Source organism: Aquarana catesbeiana, linkage group LG04, assembly GCF_042186555.1.
Source record: "Aquarana catesbeiana isolate 2022-GZ linkage group LG04, ASM4218655v1, whole genome shotgun sequence".
Classification (NCBI taxonomy): domain Eukaryota; kingdom Metazoa; phylum Chordata; class Amphibia; order Anura; family Ranidae; genus Aquarana; species Aquarana catesbeiana.
The window spans coordinates 109,414,154-109,432,545 of NC_133327.1; the positions used below are offsets into that span (position 1 = coordinate 109,414,154).

Here is an 18,392-nt window from a genome sequence, read left to right on the forward strand (position 1 = left end):
ACGTCTTCTTCCATCCTTCAGGTAGCTTGGATTTACATGAAGGACATTTTCTTTTTGCCACTGGATCAGAGCTCTTGGCCTGCCATGAGACAAAAGAAGAAACCATCCCAGTGAGACAACCTGTCCTATACCCAAGGATGCTCACCACAGGTGCACAGTAAGAGCTAACTGCTTTATGTGCCCAGACAGGCCCTTGCCACCGGGGGGGGGGGAGATAGAGAGAGAGAGACCCCACAGTACAGGGAAGACAGTATACAACTGCACCTTACCTGGGCCTTGCTGGTGCCTGTGCCTGTCCCACTTGCTGCCGCCATCGATTCCATCGAGGAGCGCTTGCTGTGTTTGTGTGGCTAAACGCCGGTTCCGGACTCCAATAGCGCCAGTGCGCCGGACCAGAACCGGTAAATAAGCACCAGCCCCGTTCCTCCCCTTTCCCTCTGCGATTTCCGGCGGAAATGACGCTGCACGCCTGTTCCGTGGGCGCCGCCCCCTCCGGATGCCTCACTTCCGGCGGATGGAGCCCCGCTGCCATCCCCAATATGGCGGCGGTGCAATGAGCAACAGGCGGTGGACCTGAGAAAAAAATATAGTAAACGGCCACCGCCTGTCTTGCCGCCGCCTAGGAGCGATGCCCACGACAGTCGGACTCACCCTGAGCCCATATGAAGAGGGAGAGGGAGCCCAGCCAGCAGCACTTCACCTCAGCTGTGGAATGGGAGGAACAGCTCTCATGAGGTAAAAAGTGTTTGATGAAAAAAAACCAGGAAACCTGAGCTCCCAGGACAGCACCTGAGAGCCCTGACTTCCCACGAAGTGTTCCCTCCGGAGGAAACACAAAAACTGACAATGTGTGGAAAGGAGCCTCCTTTTAAAGTTTGGTGGAAGAGGTGTTTCCTGTTGGCAAGGGGAGGAGTCACTCTCTCAAGTGCTGTCCTGAAAGACGATAAGGGAAAGACGGGTGTCATTCAGGGACAAGAAAAGGATATAGGCCTTTAGAAGTCAGGAACAGGTGGAATTGCATATGAGAACACCACTGGCAGTTTGCTAGAGTGCAGATACTAAGAGGACATCATGGTAGGCAACAGTTTGAATATTATAAATGCATTAGCTTGGTTTGTATATCTAGGGATAACACGCTAGCCTTCAAGCATAAAATCTTACCTATTCTTTTTCATACCCTATACTCTGAGTGCTACCATCATAGTAAAGCTGGCCATACATGGATTGAAATTTTTCCGGTTCAGCAGGGCCTGGCCAAATTTCAATCCATGTGAGGCCACTGTGGTTGAACAGAAGTCGATCTACTGAATGCTGGTAACTCTGCAGGCTATAAACTGCAGTGCTAAACTGTGTTTGTTGAAACACAGTTGGTAAGTCCCCCTTTCTGTCATAATATATTGACACACCAGGGAGGATTCCCTTATTCCCGTGTGGATGGAGAAATTGGGTGACTTTTTTTGTGTTACTTTTCAAGCAAATATCCACTGAACTTAGTAAATTGGGTGAAGCTGGGTTCATCTCAATTATCCAGTCTTGTTCCAGTCAAGAAAAAAATCCTGTGTTTTTTTTTTTTATATGCTATGCACACATTTGCAAAGCAAGCTAATGCACCCAGTTTTGGTGTTTTTGTGAACGAAGCTTGATACAGCTAATGAGTTTTAAAAGTAGTCATCTTTTAATATCCAATACATCATACCCTTTTGTTTAACATGTGTTTAGATACAATCTTACAAATTTCCTAGACTCAGCTATCATGTAGGTAGGCTTAATTTAAGAAAATGTCTCTGAATGCATTGCTTCTCTTTTGAGGTGTATGTGACTTGAATTGGGGAAGACAAAACTGCTAATGTTAAGGTTGGGGGTTTCAATAAGTAATTATGTGTTTTCAACACTTTCATGTCAGTTGAAAGTGTAGGGACCCTGCCCTAGGCAGTAATGTCTCTAGTCTAAATTCAGTGCTGCTGGGCTGTAGTCATCCAAGCATAATTGTTAAAGGCATTGTAAAGGCAGAAGGTTTTTTTTATCTTAATGCAGTCAATGCATTAAGATAAAAAGCCTTCTGTGTGGAGCAGCCCCCCTAACACTTACCTGAGGTCCCTCTCTGTCCAGTGATGTTCATGAGTGCCTCAGCCATCCAGATTCTCCTTCTTGATTGGCTGAGACACAACAGCGGCGCCATTGGCTCCCGCTGCTGTCAATCAAAGTCAGCTAGCCAGTCAGGGGAGGGGGGGGAGCTGGGTCGGGGCTCCGTATCTCAATGCACACGAGGAGCTTGGGTGCCCCAATAGCAAGCTGCTTGCTCTGGAGGCACTGAACAGAACGGAGGGGTCCGGATCACAGAAGAGGGACCCAAGAAGAGGAGGATCCAGACTGCTCTGTGCAAATCCATTGCAATAGAGCAGGTAAGTATAACATGTTTGTTATTTTTATAGGAAAAAATGATCCTTTACAATCAATCACTTTAAGATTTGCTTTCCTTGGGTTTTCTCCAGGGGTGTACCTAGAGCATCTGGCACCAGGGGTGGATCCCATATCTGGCACCCCCCACGTTAAGATGTAAAAACCCCACTGTGCCCCCTGCATACCTCTGCATCCCCCAATATCTCTTTGTCACTACTGTGTACTCCCTCTCCACAACTGCACCTCTGGACCCCTTTACATTACACAACACCCTGCACCTCTGGACCACTTGCTATTACACAGCACCCGGCACATCTGGCCCCCTTTACATTACACAGCACCCTACACCACTAGACCCCTCTACATTTACATTACACAGCACCCTGCACCTCTGGACCCCTTTACAGTACATATCACCCTGCATCTCTGGACCCCTGTACATTTACATTACACAGCACCCTGCACCTCTAGAACCTTTTACAATACACATTACCCAGCATCTTTGGACCCCTTTACATTACACAACACCCTGCACCTCTGGACCCCTTTTCATTTACATTATGCAACACCCTGCACCTCTGGACCCTTTTACATTACACAGCCCCCTGCAGCTCTGGACCCCTTTCCATTAGACAGCACCCTGCACCTCTGGACCCCTTTACATTACACAGCACCCTGCACCTCCGGACCCCTTTACATTACACAGCACCCTGCACCTCTGGACCCCTTTCCATTACACAGCACCCTACACCTCTGGACCCCTTTATATTACACAGCACCCTGCACCTCTGGACCCCTTTACATTACACAGCACCCTGCACCTTTGGACCCCTTTACATTACACAGGACCCTGCACCTCTGGACTCCTTTACATTACACAGCCCCCCCACAGCTTTGGACCCCTGCATTTTACACAGACCCCCTCACAGCTCTGGATCCTCTGCATGTTATATAGACTCCCCCCCACAGCTTTGGACCCCCTGCAAGATACATAGACCCCCTGCAAGTTTCATAGACCCCCCTTCCCTCATCAGCTGCACTGCCTGAGCCTGTCCCTCTGTCACCGCTTCACTCGCATGGGGGGGTCTGCTGGCCTTACATCCCCCCAGTGTGTGGCAACCGGGGCAGACCACCCCCTGCCACCCAGTTGATATGCCACTGATTTTCTCTAAGCTCAGAGTTATTGTTTGACTCTGCCTGCTGTTGGGAAGTGTCCCTGGCAATAGTGTGAAAAGATACAGTAATCTGAGCTATAAATATTATGTCTCCCTGGCTAACCACTGGAAGGTGTATTAGCAGTGGTGCATACTGGGGAAGTATATAATTATTTGAGATGAACTTGTAAAGTCCTCTTCCTATCAGGTCTGCTGCCCTGGGAGGGTGTGTATGGGAGCTTCTTGTTAAAGAGGGGCCCAAGCCTGGGGTCCACAGCCTCTTGCTGGATGGTATATCCTGGAGAGGAAATGCAGGAATGTGTCTTCCTCAATTGGAATTTTAATAGGGGTAAAACTTAATTTGCTGAATAGTGTCCAGAAGAGCTAGGTGCCAACTGTCAATATTTTAGGAAATTCTGATGGCTCATTAAAGGAGTATGTGTGAGGCATTAATGTTGCTTTACAGTCTGGAGTTTTGGTTTGGCACAAATGTCCTTCTTGTTGAATGTGAACAGAGATGCAGAGTCTGCATTCTGGTCTTTTTGGGTATCCTGTGCCCTAATCCCATTCTCACTGGGTTTATTGTAAACTTTGGGTGCTGTTAACTTCAGGAAAATTTTACAATTTCTTCAACCACACAAAGAATCAAGGAATCTGCTCTGAGGTGAAATGCTATCCCACCCAGCCACTTGGGGGACCCCAAAAGCCTTCAGAGGTAAAAGGTTGATACAAGCATTTTTGATTACCTGTCTCCATCTCGCAGTGCTTTCATTTGCTTAGCAATTAAACATGCAAATAAAGGTCCAGTTCTAGAGTCAGGAAGAAGATCTTCTATCAAGCCACCCAGCCAGACATCTACATTATTAGGATGCCTATATTGCTCTATAATTCTACTGATTATATTAGCATCAGATATAACCATTGTCATGTCTGCTGAAGTGTTCAGTCTTGGAAGTCTGCAATATTCTCTCCAGTCATTGTATCCTGTAAGAACAACATAAATAAAAGGTTAGGAGTTTTGCTGAACAGCAATGCCCAGCTTTATGTTATTTTCATTTTCATCCTATGTCAAAGTGGGTTTAAAATGCTGAAATAAAAAATGAACAGAGCATATCCTCCTATAGTGTGTACTTGCCTCTATCCAAAGCACCTAGTGCAAGTTCTGTCTGCTCTGTCATTCCTGTGCTGTCTGCATGAGTCACTTGTGACATTCTGTGTTGATACCAGACAATCCCAAGAGACAAGAAAGCCCACAGCCTTAGCTGTGCATGTTTTCCTATGGGACTGTGTAGAGGGCATGTGCCCTTTTTCTCTTTCTCTCAGATTACACTCAGCTCTCTGTTCTATGCAGTGCAATGCAGTGTTTAACATCAGATCCCTGCCCCCTACCTCCTGAAGCTCTGAAATGCTGTATATGGGCAGCACAGTGGTGTAGTGGTTAGCACTCTCGCCTCGCAGCAATAGGGTCACTGGTTCAAATCCCAACCACGACACTACCTGCCTGGAGTTTGCATGTTTTCCCTGTGCCTGCGTGGGTTTCCTCCGGGTACTCCAGTTTCCTCTCACACTCCAAAGACATGCTTTTAGGTTTATTGGCTTCTGTCCAAAAATTGGCCCTGGTGTATGGGTGTGAGTTAGGGACCTTGGATTGCAGACCCCTTGGGGGTGGGGACTGGTGTGAGTTAGGGACCTTGGATTGCAGACCCCTTGGGGGTGGGGACTGGTGTGGGTGTTGGTGGAGCGCTGTGTAGATTGATGGCGCTACATGGCTTAAATATATATAAAAAATAATAATATAGTGGATGGGCATCTTGATGGGATGGGGACAATTGTAGGTGCTCACTCAGGATGGATTGGTGTCTTTATTCAACCTTACTAACTATGTAACTATGTAGCTGTGTAAATTCTGTACATTGAACAGCTGCAGAGAAGCTGTAGAGAAGAGAAGACTGCAGATACACAGGCTCAACTTATGTAGGAGAATTTGTTTCATCTCTGTGTATAAGCTGAGGCTAGTCACTTTAGTCTAGATGGCCCAACTTGCCTCATTTATACAGATTTTACTATAATATTCTGTTTTTGAAGTGGTCCATGTCATCGAGGATCGCTGTCATATAATTATCATACAGTGTACCAGTTTGCTGTTGCCCGTGTTTTGTCACATGTTATTAATATGGGTACAAACCCATGTATGTACCATTCAAACATGTTATGTATTTATTACAAGAGAATAAACATGTTTACATTGGCTGCTTTTCTGATGCCTCACATGCCTCATTTAAAGTCCAAAACTTTCCCCTTTTTTTCTATGGTCTTATGCATCGTACACACGATTGGACATTCCGACAACAAAATCCATGTTTTTTTTCTGAAGGATGTTGGCTCAAACTTGTCTTGCATACACACAGTCACACAAAGTTGGTCAGAAATTCCCAACGTCAAGAACGCGGTGACGTACAACACATACGACAAGCCAAGAAAAATGAAGTTCATTAGCCAGTGCGGCTCTTCTGCTTGATTCCGACCATGCATGGAACTTTGTGCGTCGAAATTGTGTACAACAGATTTTGTTGTCGGAAAATTTGAGAACCAGATCTCAAATTTTGTGCGACGGAAATTCCGATGGAAACTGTCCGATGGAGCCTACACACACGGTAGGAATTTCCGACAAAGGGCTCCCATCGAACATTTTCCGTTAGAAAATCCGACCGTGTTTACGGGGCATTAGGGATAGAGACATATTTATATACGTTTCATTTAAAGTCCCAACCCCCTCCCCCTTTTCAAACATTATTGTAAGCAGTACCATATAAGCAGATTTCCCTCAACACCTTGGCTGTACTATCAGGGGAAGGATGTCTCTGCTTCACATCTTACACATCAGGACAGTAAACAGTTTTGTGTCTCTCCTGTGTTTCTACCGTTGGCAGCTTATGTACATCAATCTCCCTATTTGTCATGATGGTACAACAGAGAAGTTGCGCAAATTCTGCTGCAGCATGGTCCAACGCAATCCCAAAGGAGCCAAAGCCTGTGATATGCCATGTATTAATAATTGAATTTGTAGGTGCTATATTTGATTTGCCTTAGTTTTACAAAATTTGGTGATGTTTTGCGCAATCCAGGGCATCGTCTCTTTATTCTATTTTAGCATTTACTGCCTACCAGTGTGCAAGGGTAAAGCGATTGTACTGGTCTTTTTCTGGGTTCAATGATGCTAATGTATCCAAGTCCTGGGCCTCTACAGGCCCAATGGTGACCTCCAGAGCCAGGGACAGCTGACATGCTTCTATGTAGAGTGGGTTATGAGGCATGGTGGGTGCAATGCAAGGTAGATTAATAGGTGCCAGACACTTCTTAATGCAAAGAGCTTCATTGTCTCTTAAACAGAACTGTGGGAGAGAGGTTTAGGGCCAGGATACACTTTAGTAGTTGCAATGTTAATTTAGCAGACTCCGAGACTTCTATAGGCAGACAGCCATGCAGGGAAAGGCTTACAGCAAGACACCACATCTGCATGAGTAGGACCACTGTCACCTATGACAACAATCTTGAAACAGTTTCTAACAAAGGTTGTAATGAACTTGTTCACTTATTCTACAATCTCCTATTGTAGATCTTCACTTAACTGAGCTCCCAGTCTTTCACTAGACTTGCTGATCCACTGCCACTGGATCCCCTGAGCTCTTCCAATCTTCTCATTCAGTATCTTCCTCAAGTGTCACCGCCGCGTCCTGCTTGATCCCTAGCTTGGCACTCACAGATACTCCTCAAGCACCTAGTCACAAGCCTGCTTGGTCCCTGGCTTGGCACACAATATTGCTCTGCAAGTGTCACCTCCACTGGCTGGGTCCCTGGCTTGCTGAAGTTACTCACAGTGGCCCCTGGTAGTAAGGTGGATGGTCCCTTAGTGGCGACAGCTTCCCCTCTACCTTTGACCATGACAGGTTCTCCGGCCGGCAGAACCGTCACTTCTGGTTAGGCTGCAAGCCACAATCCCAACCCTATGCTGCTCTCTTGTTTCTGGATAGGCCCTCAGATAGCCTAGCAGCCAGATGTCCCCGGGATAGGCCTCAGGCAGCACAACACACGTCCATACAGACAGCCGTCCAGGTGGCACAGAACCCCGATCACCTAACCTCACTCAAATAAATAGGCTCTCCCAGCAGGCCAAGGGACCAGGAAAATCCCTGCCTATTGGCTGAGACACCGCATTCATTCCTAATCTGTTCTTGCAATGGCCTTGTATTATCTAATGCCACCAGATACCAGCCATCTAGTGACAGAAGAGAGAAGTGCAGCAATTCCAGAATTAGGGTGAAATCAATTGACCTCCTATCAATTGGCCAAGGCAACTATCACTTGACAAATAAATTTACTAGCAACCCTGCCTAAACATCAAGGTGCTACACTAATGTCATTGATTCCACTTCCCGTGAGCCCTGGACACACCCCCAGGGAGAACATCATTAAGCTAGTCTTAACTGACACGAGAATGGTGCAGAGAACAGCCCCTGATCAATAGAAGGCGATGTTCTCTGCAGCATTCAGGATGTAACCACAGCCTGCATGAACAAAAGGAAGAGCGTCCAGGGACATCACATGATTAGCCAAGAGACTGCTGCAAAAATGTATATATAAATGAAATAACATAATAAATAAAATAAATAAAAATAATAATAATATTGGGAAGGGGTAATAATGAAAAAAGGGGGGTGGTGGCGCTCCCTAGTTTGGGTAAGAGTGCCAGTTAGTGGTTAACTCAAATGTGATATACTGCAAATAAATATAATTAATCGTATATTATAGTGATCAGTGAACTGCAAATCCGTGAATCACTTAAGCGAGGTAATCCGCCATAAAACTTGGATATCCTCACTCAATTGACGTTTTTCCACTAGTAAATTTCACCCAATATATATTCCAAGGTAAACATTGGGTACATAAAACTCCACATAATTACCGTGCTTAACAATCATAAATAATATGTGTTGATGACAACTTTAGTGAGTACAATACAATTATACACACTTATTAAGGAACCCTGTTACGAGAAAACCTTATATAAAACAATAAGAATAATAAAAATAGTGTAAGTATACATATGCAAACTAATAGTCCATATGATATATTAAGTCCCCACTCAGGGTTAATAGCACAAATTAGTGAATATACGTATTTGTGCTATTAACCCTGAGAATATATATTGGGTGAAATTTACTAGTGGAAAAACGTCAATTGAGTGAGGATATCCAAGTTTTATGGCGGATTACCTCGCTTAAGTGATTAACAGCTATACACATTATTCACGGATTTGCAGTTCACTGATCACTATAATATACGATTAATTATATTTATTTGCAGTATATCACATTTGAGTTAACCACTAACTGGCACTCTTACCAAAACTAGGGAGCGCCACCACCCCCCTTTTTTCATTATTACCTTGTATTTATAGAATACATTTATATATTTATAGGAGCTATATCAGGGGAGGCAGCATACCTAGACAGGCTCCTAAGCGCAGTCATTTATCTTTTTATTTGTTTAATATTGGGAAGGGGTCTTCTCTTGTACCCATGAAGATCCACACGTTATCATGTTGGAGACATGCTTTAAATTGTGTGATGTTATTGTAAGGCCTCATGTACACTGCTGCTGGCAAACAGACATTTAGGAGCAGTTGGCCATTTTTTTCAGCTGCCCCTGAACTCTCCTCTGTTATCAGTACATGTACACAGGGTCGTTTATAGTCGTTTCTAGGCAGTTGAGTTTAGAAGCATTTTTTGGAACGCAAACAAATGCATTCATGATGGATGTTCAGAGGCTTTTGAAAAGCCAAATGACTGTAAAAGCTTGTAAACACGGTAACTCACGTTAAGCCACATTTCGTTTACAGGTGTTTTTCATCTTTGGCTATTTAAAAAAAAAAAAAAAAAAAAATTTATATATATATAGCCTTGGCCAGGTGTGGTCCTATACAGCAGGGAGCTACAAGCTGAGTGAGCAAGGAAAGCCCAGAGAGCCAGGAGAAGCTGGGTGAGACGGTCTGAGGGACCAGTGACAAGAGCAGCTGTGCTGATGAAGAGAGAGCCAGCATTGGGACCAATCGGATCAGCTTGGAGTCGGTGGTGCACGCTAACAGGACCCGGACACCAATATTCCATCTGTCCCCGCAGAGGGTTATATCTGCAAGCCCGTATGACCTCGCCATAGAGGAGGTCCAATGAATGGGGTAAGGGCATATCCATTACTCCTCTTCTGCAATCAATGGTGGTTTGGAAGCATTTTCACATCTTATCACTCTCCTGCTTCTGATGTGATACACCAAAGTGAACGTCTTTTCTTCTTTTTTTTTTTTTCACTCAATTTTAGCTAATCTGTTTTCACGGACTGAATGTGGTGTCTTCTAAAATGATTGAGTGATCAATCGTACCTTCAGGATTTTCACTGTTTTGAAATATTTTTTCACATTCTTTCATTTTTCATTTTTTATTTGAGATATAATTTAATGCACTATTTGTATCTACTGTTTTGGTATTTCCTTGTGTTGGGATTCAAACACATTGTGGCTCCGGTTATTATCCCAAGGAGCGTTCTAATTATACTACTTCAATATATTTTGCTAGCGCACAAATTTTAATTTATATGTTTTTTACTTTATGGATATTTGGAGTATTTTGTTGCAGCTGCATTTCGTGAATTTAAGCAATTTTGACTCACTGTGTTTTGCTCATTAGCGCAAGTTTTTTCCACCATTCCTTTACTATCTGTCAAGTTAAATTGTTCGGGAGAGGTTATAAAAACTTCCTGTGTTCATGAAGCCTTAAACGTTAACAGCAGGAAGAGGGCGCCTGGGTCAGTGTGATAGTAAAAGTGTGATAGTAAAAGCAAGTAACACTTTATTCAGATACATTTACATAAAAGTATCTTGCAAGCTGCACACAGAGTAGATGGGGTTCACCAGTCAAGCACTCAGATGTCACGAGGGATGAGAAGACCGCTGTGGGGATAAGATCAGACCCGCCGTATGGAGGTATATAACCGGCTGTGTATCCAGCTCTCACACCTGCTCTCACAGAGCTAGAAAGAGACCAAATCAGGATGGGGGCGGGCCGCAACGCAATCCTGAGGAATTATTACCTGGTGTGTATCTTGAGAAATTTATAATTTGTATTTTTTAGTGTAATTAATCATGTAGTGATCATAATAAGTTATTTTATTTGAAGTCACCTTATATATAGTTATTAATTGATTTTATAACATTTATTATAAATACTATTATAGATGTGTTACTATGCAGCCTTTATTCGGATCAGATGACATTGTTTATCATTTGTAAGGATTTTTTATAATCATACCCATTTTCCTTTTTTCTATTTAATATACTTTTTTAGCTTGTTGCCCGCTGTGCTATAGGTACACTTGTGCCATGTTTTGACAGCTATACATGTTGGAGATTTGGATTACAGCTAAAAAAGCTGGATAGTATTGCCCTGTTGATCGGGCGACTAGCCACGCCCAGTCTCTGTACTGATTGGGTGTTTTTTGTTTTATTCCGTCCAGACAGTATATATTTTCCCGTCCTGATTTGATCTCTTGCTAGCTCTGTGAGAGCGGGTGTGAAAGCTGGAGACACCGCCGGTTATATACCTTCATACAACGGGTCTGAGCTTATCCCCACAGCGTTCTTCTCATCCCTCGGGTTGGCTGACTGCTTGATTGGTGATCCACATCCACCCTGTCTGCAGCTTGCAAGATACTTTTCTGTGAGTGTATCTGAATAAAGTGTTACTTGTTTTTACTACCACACTGACCCAGGCGCTCTCTTTCTGCTGTTCTTGTTTGTATCTGAGGGAACTCCTATTCCTGCTGAGGAGCTTCCAGTGAGTGTGTGTGCTATCCCCATCCACCTGTAGATCCATCTGTCCTGTGGACTTCTCCTTGATATTCCTTACTATTATGGACTGTATGGATTAATTCTTATTAATTCATTTTGGGTATTTCTTGTTGTTTCCCCCCCTCCCTGTTATTGATCCCTTATGGTCCACCTTATAGCTCCCAGTGAGTGCTGACTCACACACTACCTGCCAGTTCTGTGTGATATATTGCCTATTGTTAAACTTTGATTACTGTAAGACAATTGTCTCCAGTTTTTCAATAAGCAAACTTAGATAATTTCCCATTTCAGTGCAAACGATGGTAATCCTAAATGCGTACAAATATAAAGAAACAATCTAGGTGGTAACATATACTGTGTTCAGAGATGATTATGTACTGTATCTCCCTGACCTGCAATTTAAAGTTCATCAGAAAGTTTGACATCCCTTGAGTTTGAAAATATAGAACTCTTTCATGGTTGAATTTTTTAGACCTGAAAAAATTGTTTGTCCTTTACTACAGGGACGTTTTTTGCACACTCAAAACAAACAAAATAAAGAAAAAATGTCAGTCTTGACATTAATAATAAAACATCTCAAAATGCTCTGGGAATGATATGAAAAAGTTTGGAGATTGTTTCCTGAAAGCGCAAAGTATATATACAGAACTTACATAACTCTTGGCAGCTCTTTAGAAAATAACAATACTTCTGACAACTGCAATACATTGATCTTTGGTCTTTAAAAAGCAATGTATCCTGGACAAAAGAGAAAAGTAACCTGGTAAGCCATGGTCACGACCCCGCTGCAAATCAAGGGATGCCAAATCCATTGAACCATTAATGGATAGGACAAGCAGTTTTTCTGTTAACTCTTCATTCATAAGCTGCTTCTGTGTCTGCAACTTTGCTGGTTTTCCTAACAGACCTCTTATCAAGGGATCTAGACCACCTGAAAAAAAAAATTAAAAAAAAATTACTTATTTAGTGTGAATCGACCCAATCTTCACTTAATAAATTAATTGTACAGATTAAATGTGTGAGAAATGTCCCATGGGAAGGATATTCTAAAATAGATTCAGTAAGCTGACTTTCAATTCAGATCCTGGACTGCAGGTTCTATCCTAAAAGAAAGCTCCCCAATATATTTTTGTATAATAAAATGTACCTGACCTTTTCAGGTTGGCTGCATGGGGACCCATGATTTCCAACAGCAGCCCTACCTGTAGCCAATTTGGGCCCCCCTTGGAAGCTTGACCAAAAAACTCCCAATTAGCAACTGTCACAACCTGCTATGTTGCTAGGATGTGTAAATCATTGGTTTTTGCTCCTGTATTGCTAGAAGAGAGTGTCCTATTGTTTCTATGTCCCAGCAACAAGTCACTAGATGGGTGTTGTTAGCTGGGAGTTTTTTGGCCAGGCTTCGGGGGGGGGGGGCAAAATGGCCTACAGGTAGGAAAATAAAATTACTAAACATTTTACACAGCTGCACAGTTTTTTTTAATATCAGCTGGGCCCCCTGTACTCTATTTTCTGGAAAAGGTGAATTAAGTCTATAACTTGTTTGAAGCCAATTGATCTTTTTTTATTAAACTGAAAGGTCTCTTTAAAGTGAACCTGTCAGGTACAAAATATTATAAAATCAGGTACATTTAATCATCCAGTGAAGCTAGGGATCATGTGTGCATCCTATGCAGATGACCTATACTTCAGCGTTACTTGGGATTTGGTAATACTGCCTACTCCGCCCCTCCATTTAAAAGTCCAATGTCAGAGTCTCAGTGGTTTTGGAGACCCTCACCTGAGATGCTTGACCAGAGTATGTAGAAAAAAAGGTGGGGCTTAATCTGAAGTTGGCTAGAAGTCAAGTTAACACTGTATAGAGTACCCCCAAAATTTAGGCATTCCTTAAGTGCTCAGTAATCAATTAGAAGAATATCAAAAGTCCATAAAGGCACCACTAACTTTCATGCAATTATTCATATGAAAAATCTGATCCGTATTTGATGACTTTATGAATATCACTTGAAAGTACTTCAAAAGTAAATTTTATTAACTTTTTAATATTTTTAACATTTAATATTGGAATGATTATAATTTCCTAAACAAAAAAAATTTCATCCAACTTTTTTTCGTCATTGTGGTAAAAAAAAAAATGAATGTCAATTTTACTCCATCAATGATTAGAAAATCAAATGAACATTCTGAAAGTGGCTTCACAACAACTCCATGACTGTTCTTGAATGGCCCAGCCAGAGCCCTGACTTAAACCCAATTGAGCATCTCTGGAGAGACCTAAAAATGGCTGTCCACCAACGTTTACCATCCAACCTGACAGAACTGGAGAGGATCTGCAAGGAGGAATGGCAGAGGATCCCCAAATCCAGGTGTGAAAAACTTGTTGCATCTTTCCCAAAAAGACTCATGGCTGTATTAGATCAAAAGGGTGCTTCTACTAAATACTGAGCAAATGGTCTGAATACTTAGGACCATGTGATATTTCAGTTTTTCTTTTTTAATAAATCTGCAAAAATGTCAACAATTCTGTGTTTTTCTGTCAATATGGGGTGCTGTGTGTACATTAATGAGGAAAAAAAATGAACTTAAATGAGTTTAGCAAATGGCTGCAATATAACAAAGAGTGAAAAATTTAAGGGGGTCTCAATACTTTCTGTCCCCACTGTATATCAAAAGATAAGATTTTTTCAATCACAATCACATTTTACATATTTCTTGTACCAAATTGTAATGTAATTGTAATGTCTGCCCTCATGTAAAGTGCTACGCAAACTGTTGGCACTATATAAAACTTGTATAATAATAATAATAATAATTTTTAACCCCCCCATCCTCTCTTGTCCTATCTTTTGTTACTTGCCGTCTCCTGTTTCTCCCTGCCTCTCCCCTTCTTCTGCTCCCATCACTTCTACATATCTCCTTGTCTGCTTGAATTCTGTCCAAACGTTCCACTTATTTTCAAATCCTTCCATTCCCTCCTCTCTGCTACATCTTAAGTATTCCATGTTATGTATTTCTTTTATTGTTTTACACCAACTCCCCATCGTGGGGCTTTCCATCTCCTGCCACTGTCGAGGTATTGGACTTTTGGCTGCGTTCATCAGATGGGGCACCAATGTTCTTATATATTGTTTAGTTGGCATTTTGACCCCATGGAACAAACACCTCCAAGGTTCCTCTAGTATCTCTATGTTAGTAATCTTCTTTATTAACTACAGCACCTCTTTCCAATATTTTTTACATTTTTGGACATGTCCACCATTTGTGGGCCATGGTTCCCACAGCGTTGCACCTACGCCAGCAAAGCCGCGATACCCCGTATTGATATTGTGCGTTTCATCTGGTGTTATATACCAACGTAAAAGACATTTGTAATTCATTTCTATAGTGTTACTATCTATTGCCGTGCTATGTACCATCTTCACTATTTCCCCTAGATGTTGATCTTTCTCTCGCTTTCCCAGTTCTTCTTCCCATTTTACTATGAACGGAGGTATTTCCGGCCTCTTCATTCCCACAAGTACTTTATATATCCGTGAGATCCCTTTCTTTGTGCTTGCCTCTGAGCATAAACGCTCAAAGGGCAATAGATTCTCCCATGGGTCGTATTTGTTGTGGCAATGTTGTAACAAAATGCTTCAGCTGGGAGTACCGCTATTCATCTATTACCATTAAATCTTTTTTGTGTTTTAGTTCTGTAGTGTGTCATTTTTCCCTCTTTCCATTATATCTTTTAATTGTGCATTTTCTTTTTCTATCCATTCCCCAAACAATATCCCTTTCACTGGTGAAAAATAGTTAGTTTCTCTTAAGAGTATTAAAGGTGAATTGAATTCCCATTTTTCCTGTGTGTGCATAAAATGCCATATTGCAAGTACTTTCTGTGTTATATCGTGTGCATTCTCACTCAATTCTCTAAATTGTGGTGGTATCCATATAATGTTCCCCAGTGCTACATTACTGATGTTTTCCAATTAAACCCATCTTTATTCCTTATTATTTTTTACCCAATCCAATACCCGTGATAATGATATTGCGTTTTATTTTTGTTCAAGATCAAGAAATGTATTCTTGGCTTCTTTTTTCTGCCATATAAACCTTAGTATTATCGTTCATAATGTCTTAAAATATACCTGTGGGAGAGGGATTGGTAACATTTGCATCTTGTACATGATCTTTGGCAGAATTTCCATTTAATATTTATTCTTCCTATCCAGGAAAGATACCTTGTTACAGTTTTATTTATTTCTGTTTTTATTTCGTTCGGTATCCGGATGAAATTCATTTGGTATATTGTCTCTATGGATGGTGTTATTTTTACTCCTAGATATTTTAATTCTGTTTTTCTCCATGTAAATGGAAATTCTTGTTGTAAAATTTGCTCCTCCTGTTTCTCAAATTTATGTTCAGGATCGCTGATTTAGAGGGGTTAATTTTAAGGTTTGATATTTCTCCATAGGATTTGAATAGCTTCATTAGGTTGGGCAGAGTTACCCTGGGCCTGGTTACATAGAACAGTATATCAACGGCATATGCCACTTTTTTGTGTTCTTCATCCCCTATCTTAAAACCCCTTATAACTGGGTTCTTTCTAATCCCTGCCAGAAGCGGTTCCAACGGCAGTACCAACAATAAGGGGTACAGGGGACACCCCTGTCTCGTTCTGTTATACATCTCAAAGGGCAGTGATGATGTCCCATTGATATTTACCCTAGCTGTAGGATAGTTATATAATGCTTTGATTCAATGGGTCATCTTTGGGCCCACTCCCATTACCTCCAAGGTATTCATCATAAATCCCCAGTCTAACCTATCAGCATCTATAGAAAGGAGTAGCCCTGTGGATTTACCTTCTTTAATTTTCTGCAATAGCAGTAGCGTTCTTACCTCATTGTCTCTCCCTTCCCTTCCTGGGATAAATCCAACTTGGTCTGCGTGTACCAAGTCATTCATTACAACTTTCATCCTACTAGCTAATACTTTGGCAAATAATTTTGTATCTGTGTTCAGTAGTGAGATAGGTCTATAACTTGAGCATAGGGTGATATCTTTCCTTCCTTTGGGATAACGGTGATTGCAGCTGTTAAAGCTTCTCTTCTTATCTCCCAGCTTGTTCCTATCCCATTCATATAGGAGCATAATTTGGGGATTAGGGTTTCCTTAAACTTTTTATAATAATATGTCGTGACCCCATCTGGGCCTGGACTTTTCCCAGATGCTGAATATTTTAGGGCTCAGCTAATCTCTTCTTCTGTTATAGGTTCTTCTAGAGCACCTAATTTATCTTCTGAAATCTTTAGTCTCACTTTTTTTAAAAATCTTTTATTTTTTCTACCCTCTCCATTTCAGAGTCCTGTTTCTCCTTCTGTTTTACTGAATACACTACCCATAGTACTTCTGAAATACTCCTGCTATTTCCGTTGTTGTATATACAATTTCCCCAGTGCTATTTTGTATTTTTTCTATAAATTTTGCTGTTTTTTTCTTTTTTAATACTTTAGCCAAATACTTCCCTGTCTTGTTTCCCCATTGATACCTCTCATTCTTGATTCTATTAAAGATCTTTCGTCCTTCCTGTTCCATTATTTCTTTTAATTCATCCCTTTTTAGAATGACAGCATGATATACTTCCCGTTCCCCTCTTTTTTTATGTTTCTGTTCTAACTCATAAATTTCTTTCATTAGTACTTCCATTTTTTTCATTCTCTCCTTTTTTTTCTGCTCCCATAGCTATCAGAATACCTCTTATGTAAGTCTTATGGGCCTCCCTCCAGCGTGGCTTCTGTTATTTCTCTGGTATCATATATTTTTAAGTATTGCTCTAATTCTTTTTTTATCCTGTCCTCAGCTTCTTTATCCTGGATTAGTGCTTAATTTAATCTCCATATATTTGCCCTGTTTTGGACCCCTGATATCTTCATTTCCATAGTCACTGAGGCATGGTCTGAAAAGGTTGTAGCTTCAATGTTTGTACTAATTACTGACTCCAATAACCTATGTTCGATCATTAAATAATCAATTCTTGAGTATGTCCCGTGCACAGGGGAGTGGAATGTATAATCTCATATTTTAGAATGTTGTTTTCTCCATATATTCATCAATTGATTCTGGTGTAGCTTCTTTTTTATCATCTTCAATTGTACACTTCCAGTCCCCTGTACCCAGGCCATACTATCGATCTTAGGTTCCATATAGAAGTTAAAATCTCCTGCCATGATTACTCCTCCCTTCTTAAACTCCATTAGTTTCTCCATAACTGATTTTAGGTATTTTATTGGGCGTTTATTGGGGCAGTAGATATTTGCCAGAGTGCAGTCCGTATCGCATAGTCTTCCCCTCAGGAACAGATAGCGACCTTCGGGGTCTACCATTCTCTCCTCCAGGGTGAACCTTACTCCTCTGGCAAACCCAATGGCTACCCCCTTTGCCCGTTTTGTTGTGGAATCTCCATAGAACCATTTTGGGAAATCTTTTGAATTTCATTTTATATTTGTTTCATGGGAGATATGTGTCTCCTGCAGGAAAACTACCTCTGTGGCGTATCGTTTAATCTCTCTTAATATGTTATATCTCTTTATAGGTGTATTCAGCCCACGCACGTTATACATTAAAAGTTTTAGCGATGTCATCTTTGCTCCTTATAATCCCCTCTCCTATTTCTGTCCTCCTTGAAGAAACACTGAGGTCAGTGTGAAATACATGCATCACCTCCTGGGTTCGGACACTCTGTCTTTGTTGGCTGTTTATTGCTATTTTTTGGAATAAAATCGTTGTAACTTTTCTGTGGTGTGCAGCCATTATTTTCTTCCTATTGATCATTGGTGGTGGGCTGTGGCTTGTGCCCAGCCCATTCTGACTGTAGTGACTGCTCGCCTGGAGCGGCTTCTTCCTTAATTGAATAAGCTGAAAGAGGCGCTTGCACTTGCCTATCAAATGCACCC

At 41.6% G+C, this 18,392-nt stretch overlaps 1 protein-coding gene across 1 annotated transcript in view; it reads right to left on the bottom strand.

Annotated features, from left to right (window-relative positions):
- Positions 1-18,392, bottom strand: part of TPO (thyroid peroxidase) — a 198,021-nt gene that overhangs the window by 82,497 nt on the left and 97,132 nt on the right. Inside the window, exons 8-9 of the mRNA XM_073628886.1 lie at positions 12,215-12,385; positions 4,301-4,538 (exon numbers count right to left, since the gene is read on the bottom strand). Of these exons, the coding sequence (XP_073484987.1) occupies positions 4,301-4,538; positions 12,215-12,385 (409 nt within the window). The remainder of the gene's footprint in view (positions 1-4,300; positions 4,539-12,214; positions 12,386-18,392) is intronic.